Below are 6,497 nucleotides of genomic sequence, written 5' to 3'. Positions count from 1 at the left end.
AATATCGCATATGTGCACACACCTTGAAACATGTACGAGAAACTTCATTAGTTATTACTTCAAAGTAATAGTCATCTTCCCTAGTTCTTCTAGTTATTGCTACGAAACATGGCTTAACATTTCGTTACATGAAACATGCATGAACAAGCTATTGAAGATGTTGTACGCAAACTACCATGAAGCATGTGAGCAAACGATTCGAGAGCTTCATAGTTATTACAAGCATTTAATAATCCAAACTTCATGTACACTAACTACCACAAAACACTTGAACAAACAAAAGTAGCTACACAATTCAATAACTTCTTCTTTTGTTTGGAAAAGATGTATTAAGAGAATTGTACAAGGCTTTATGAAAGCAAAAAGACAAATAATAATGGAAACATCTTCGTGAACACGAGCAACCTTGAAACATGTAAACTAACCATTCATGAACTCCTTAATTGTTAGTACTTATGCATAATCTAAACATCATGTCCATAAACTATCACAACATTGTTATGCGTGAGCATCATGCACACAAACTATCACAACATTATTACATGCAAATCAACAATTTGAGTGGTTCATAGTTATTGCAACCAATTCGATCATCCAAACATGCCAAAACTACCCATAAAACATTTGAATTGCCCATAAAACATTTGAACAAGCCCTTTCAAGTGCTTCTTGGATATCACTTCCAAACATCATGTACATGAACTAACATGAAACATGTGAACCACCCCATTCAAGAGCTTCCTTTATTTAGTGAATTAAAGACCCCAATAAAGTTTCATATCGAGACCATCAAAACGCTTGAAACAACACAAAGTTTCTAAGAACAATTCGGACTTTCCAAAGGGATCTTTAGATTAAATAGTGATTATGCATGGATCACTACGAAGAGTGTAGTGGTGTGGATCCACTTACTTTTTTAATTCTTTTAAATGACATGTTTCACACGATATCTAAACTAGGCTTTACTAAACACTTTTACATGATGGAGAATATTTTAAATGTGTCTTTAGTGTTGAGTGATGTAAATATGTTCGAGTGCTCAATAATTATGTTTTGTAATTGAGTATGTTTAGCTTTTGGAAATATGTCCAATTTGAAAGAATATTCTTCATTTTTGGAGAGGAACAAGCATGCTATTACTCTTTCAAAAACCAATAATTGCAAAGTTAGTGCTATCTAAAATTTGAATACCCAAGTTTTGATGTTGCATATGAGTTTGTTTTTTTAAATTGTTCAAGGGACAAGTTTTTCATAAGCAGAGATAAGAATATATATATTGTCTGGTCTATTTTACTTGCCAATCTCATTGTAACCTAGTACCTACCATCTCTTTGTATACACTTTTCGTATCTTGTTGGGATCTCTCTCTTTGTAAGCTAGTACCATATACATATAACTATCAAGGACAATGATGAGGTGACATTACAATATAACCCCTTGAATGACATTGACACTAGATTGAACACCTGAAGTCATCATAAATTAACTTCACTATTTACAAAGGATCTCGAAATATGCGTGCGACATACCTAACATAGATAAAAGTGCAGATAAATACGACAAACTAATGATAGTCAATCATGAAGAATAAAACTAAAAGGGGTGGTGACAATTGTAGATTGTGTTGTTCTTCTAGAAGCATGATATTAGTGCTAAGTTTGAGATGGATAGATAAGTTTTTTGTTCTTTTTGGAGAGATTGGGATATAAAATTGGTACCCTAGATTTGTTGACAAGGTTTAGTAAAATGGTTAATATGGCCATACCAATTATCATGTATCAACTTGTGTATATTCGTTTCCTTGTAAGTTGGTAACATAGTCCGCATCGTCATGTACATCATATTAAGTAGCAATACATATTAAGAGGCTCATTATCCTTCATTTGTTGAGCGTGAAAATTTGTACAGGTTATTTAGACTATGTATCCTTTATACTTGGAAGACATTTTTTGTTACATAAATGACGCGTCTCATTCACAAATACATATGCAAACCCATAACCTTGCCACAACTAGCTAGTTTGTGTGTTGACACTTTGGTTAGTAAAACGTGTTGAATCTATTAATGTACATGGTTATGAACCCATTGAAAATGCAACCTTAGTAACCTCAAGACTTTCCACAATAGTTCCAAATTTGTTACTCAAGATATCATACGCTCACATCCATGACATAACCTAGCTATTGCTTGGTCACGTAGGTTTGTTGGTTTGGCCTTCCTACAAGAACACATGTTATTGAAATCTAAATGTTCACATAGCAAGAAAAATTGGTCACTTTCCACACAAGGAAAAAAGCGGAGAGAACCTGTCGAGAACACAAACTTGCCCCAATTTCTACATCACGAGAGGGCAATTTGTGCAATTTAAACTCTCGAGGCTTGGCATGATGAGTGTTGCCTTAGGCTTGCAACAACAATGTGAAAACAAAGGAAGGGTGTAAAACAATCAGCAATTCCAAAAGATTGATTTGATTAGAGCACCCCGAAAAGCCTATGACAATGTTTCCGATGTCTCGTCTGCTTAAAAACCAAATACATATGAACGAAAAACAATTTGCTAAGGTCAATCATGCGAAAAAGCTCCATTAGAGCAATATATATAGCTAGAGTTGGGGTGTCTGGTGTTTGTTTTGTCGCATTGGAACCTTCGCTATATATGGCAGTGGTAGTGTTGGAGCTACTCTACTAGGCAATCATCCGAACGATCCCAAAGTTGGAGCTTATACCCATCTAATCTATATCTACGATGAATCCGCAAAAATAAGATTTCCGAATCGAAACGCGAGACTAAAGAAAAACATTCGGTTTCTTCGCTTAAATTCTTCTCGTGTTGTGCTTTTTTGTGTGTGGTTTTTATTTGTTGGGGGCCCAAAAGTTACATCAAATTGTCCTCACCAAGAAGCACCATGCCCTTCAAGCTTTTGGATAGAAACAGAGCAGTGTCCCTAAAGGAGGAGGAGGCCCCCCCACCTCTTCCAAATGGCTTCAAGACAATGGCCAACTCTTGGTACCTCTGTTGTTGAAGCAATTGGGCACTCAACTCCAGCAACCCTTCAAAAGCATCAGCCCTTTGATGAAGACATGATGATGGTGATGGTGATGGTGATGATGATGATGATGTATTCTTGTCTGTAGGAGGGGGTGACTTCCTCTGGTGGTGCAACCTAGGGCTACTACCAAATGTAGAGGCAGATTTAGTAGAGATTCCTTCTTCATGATGCTCATTTGAGGAGGTTTTGGGGATTGAGGAATGAATGACAGCATGGGAAGTGGTGGGGACACCATTGAGGCCTTCATGAGGTCTCCCCTGTTCCTCCTCCCCTGCCCCACCAAGATGGAATGTGCTATGTCTAATCACATGTATCACATCATTGAATGAAGACCTTACACAGGATGGCATACCATTAGGCTTGTTGTTCATGATGATGCCTCCTCTCTCATGGGTGCTACTCTTACCCCCATGATATGGCATGCACCCACCCTCCTCGTCGCCATCACCATCACCATTCACATCCAAAGGAGGAATAGTTCTAGTAGTAGCCATGTTTGTTGGCATCATGGTATTATCATACATTGCCCTCACATACCTCTCACTCTTTATGGGTGTTGAAGCTCCTGATGAGAGCCCATTGTGAGTGATTTTGTACTGTTTGTCACTAGTCCCAATGCTACTGAAGTCTGTAATCACATCCAACCTTGGAGCGTTCACCGATACATCGAGTGACTGTTTTCCCTTGAATGCACTACCTTGAGCTGATCTAATGGATTTTGACATCTTCGATAGTAGACTTGGTGATTGGTCCAAGTACCCATCTTCATCATCATTGATATGGATTCCGTGCATGCTTTGGCCTCTAGAGAACAGAGCCCTTTTGTTATTGTAGCTTGTCGGGGTTCTAGTTTGATCTAAAACAGCTTCTTGTTGGCGTAGTTGCTGTTGTGAATGATGTTGTTGATGATACATATTGGGAGATTCGGTTCCATGGAGTACTACATTAGACGGTTGTTTCTTTCTTGAGGTAATGCTAGCATTTGAGAGTGTTTTACTTGAAACAGGGGTAGTGGGTGTGCTTGTGTTCTCTCCATGCAGCTTCCTAGATGCAGAACTTCTAGACCCTCTCATGTCTTCATCCAGGTCTGATTCTAGTTTGAACCTTATATTCCGTGGTGAATTTCCCAACATGTTCAGCTGCCCAAAACAACACTTTCATAGAGTATTAGCACTATACATATGCAGACACACACATCCAAGAAGTTTTAGACAATTTCCTAAGTGAGAAAAGAGTTTACACGTTCCTATTAAGTAAAAAAAAAGATGTGGAATTTTTTTGGGAAACATTTTCCTATGTTGGAAACATGTCTGAGGGTTTTCCTGTGTGGCAAAAGCACCATCATGCTCTTATTGTGGGAAATATGAGCTACATGTTCTCTGTACAATGTTCATCATTATGAGCTCCACCTCACCTACAGTAACTCGTAATATTAGGTCTTAACCCACAATGTGAAAATCCTAATCGGATAATGTCTACAAGATTTCTTGTGCTCGTATGTTCATGGGTTAAGACAACATAACATACAATTGAAAGAGTGCAGATTTAGCAAATTACGCAAGAGTACCGACTTAATTACCAGATGGCTTGCTCCATTCCTTGGGGTGGTTACTGTTATACGATCTGATGGCATTTTTTTGGTGGGATCAATTTGTGGATGTAAGGGGCCAACTCTTTCAGGTGTTCTAGGGGTGCGAGGTGTCGAGACTGCTGGAGGGACACCTTTGGTCATTGATCTACTTTCCCCTCCTTGTGGAACCTTGGCTTGAACAACTACTTTTCCAAGATGATTCACGTTATCTTTAGCATTGTTCGTGTTCTCAACCTTTTTTGGCCAAGTACCGACCATGTTATTATAGTAGTTATCCATCTCATTAGACCATGTTTCCTTTTTATTGCCTTCATTACAGGGGGGACTAGGTTTGTTAAGCAAATGGCCCTTTTCCATGCCTTTACTGATGTCCTTGTTAAACATAGGCCAGTCACACATCTCGATGTTACTTAATTCCGCATGGTCTATATAATCCTGTCTTTTCTTGGGGCTAGTATTTATAGTCATGATATAGCTGTCTCCATCACTGGCATCTTCACTAAGATCTGTAATCTCCTCACTAAGGTTTAAGTTATGATGGATGGTTCTCACTGGATCTCCACCCATGTGATGCCCTCCTTTCCGCAGTCGGCATTGAGCCACAAATGGCTTTATAAGGGGGAGTGTGAGTAGTTCAGCAGCCTGAAAGATTCACAAAGAAAAGGAAAAGAATTCACAATAACAGATTGAGCATGCAATTCAACAAAACCCAATAAGAACTTGATGAGACGCTTAGACTCACGCTTGGCCGATGTTCTGGATTCTTCCGGAGCATGCTTTTTATCATATTCTTACTGTAAAAGGACAAAGGTCAAGGATCACCTCTATCCAGAATATGGTAAAGAACATTGTTATATAAGGCAATGGTGTCGACTTACAAGGCAGTTGAATACATATTTGGCAAAGGGCCAATCATGGATTTGTTTACTTTGCTCACCAAGCCTTGCATGTCCTTCATAGTATAAACAAATAAAAAGCAAGCCAATAGTTTTAAATCTGTGAAAGCATGGCCTGTACATGTGCAGTAGAAAGTCCTAATTAACAAATGAAATGTATAAATGTTGGAGAGCGGTAAAGCCTGTGCTTTATAAGCTGACGTTGCGGATTCAAGTATAATCAGATGGATCTAAGGTTATGTTCACAGTAATAAATAAATAAAAGGATTCAGATGTTTTGAGTTTGAGATGATTAGACCAAAACTTTAACTAGCTCTTTTCTAGTGAAAATTTTTGTTTTTATAAATTGATTTTCCACAAGCCAAATATTGAAAACAACAAAAGAACTTGTAAGTAGTGCATGTCATAAATGCCTCTCTCTCTCTCTCTCTCTCTCTGTAGACTATTTATTGCTTACAAAAGCTTTGAATGCCGGCCTGTGGGCAGCCATTTCATATAAACAACAGCCTGGAAAAAAACAAATTATATGCCAATACTTAATCTCCAAATATATAGAAGAAAGCTTACCATTTGAAGAAGAATGAAAAGAAAGACATTCAAAACAAGCCTTCACTCACCTAGGGACCAAATGTCAGATTTGAAACCGTATGGGATGTCTGCAAGCAGCTCTGGACACATATAATTTGGTGTGCCAACAACCTGCCATACACAAATGCAAAATTTCTTGATAGAAACAAGACATTACTAGCTAAAGCACAATGTGAAAGAATCACCTTTATATGTTCATTAGGAATGATATGATCACAAATCATCAAATGTAGTGTTGTGATGGTGTTAAGTGATCAATTTTGTGTGTCAGCATGGGTTCAAGTCAAACTGATTGGGTCTAATGTATTTATTTGATTCCTTTATGTAGAAAATGCAATGGTTGCAACAACTTACGGATGAGGTCAAATCATT

The 6,497-nt window shown here is 38.0% G+C and overlaps 1 protein-coding gene across 3 annotated transcripts in view; it reads right to left on the bottom strand.

Moving 5' to 3' along the window:
• Nucleotides 1-2,863: 2,863 nt before the first annotated feature.
• The window catches only part of LOC147853260 (serine/threonine-protein kinase Nek5-like), a 39,536-nt gene continuing 35,902 nt past the window's right edge, over nucleotides 2,864-6,497 (bottom strand). For 2 of the 3 annotated variants that reach the window (XM_087333002.1, XM_087333001.1), the window contains 5 exons: nucleotides 5,995-6,044; nucleotides 5,520-5,593; nucleotides 5,384-5,435; nucleotides 4,630-5,283; nucleotides 2,864-4,189 (listed from right to left, as the gene is read on the bottom strand). In XM_087333002.1, coding sequence (XP_087189128.1) covers nucleotides 2,876-4,189; nucleotides 4,630-5,283; nucleotides 5,384-5,435; nucleotides 5,520-5,593; nucleotides 5,995-6,044 — 2,144 coding nt within the window. In that variant the 3' untranslated portion in view covers nucleotides 2,864-2,875. Of the gene's footprint in view, nucleotides 4,190-4,629; nucleotides 5,284-5,383; nucleotides 5,436-5,519; nucleotides 5,594-5,994; nucleotides 6,045-6,154; nucleotides 6,237-6,479 lie in introns of all 3 variants that reach the window. The other variant, XM_087333000.1, reaches the window with a different exon arrangement.

The sequence above is a fragment of the Azolla caroliniana genome, unplaced genomic scaffold (assembly GCF_043228905.1).
Source record: "Azolla caroliniana isolate FFs.n. ecotype wild unplaced genomic scaffold, voAzoCaro1.0.p SCAF_17, whole genome shotgun sequence".
NCBI lineage: Eukaryota > Viridiplantae > Streptophyta > Polypodiopsida > Salviniales > Salviniaceae > Azolla > Azolla caroliniana.
Note: the sequence above shows the minus strand (reverse complement) of the source record. Positions and strands in the feature narration are given on the sequence as shown.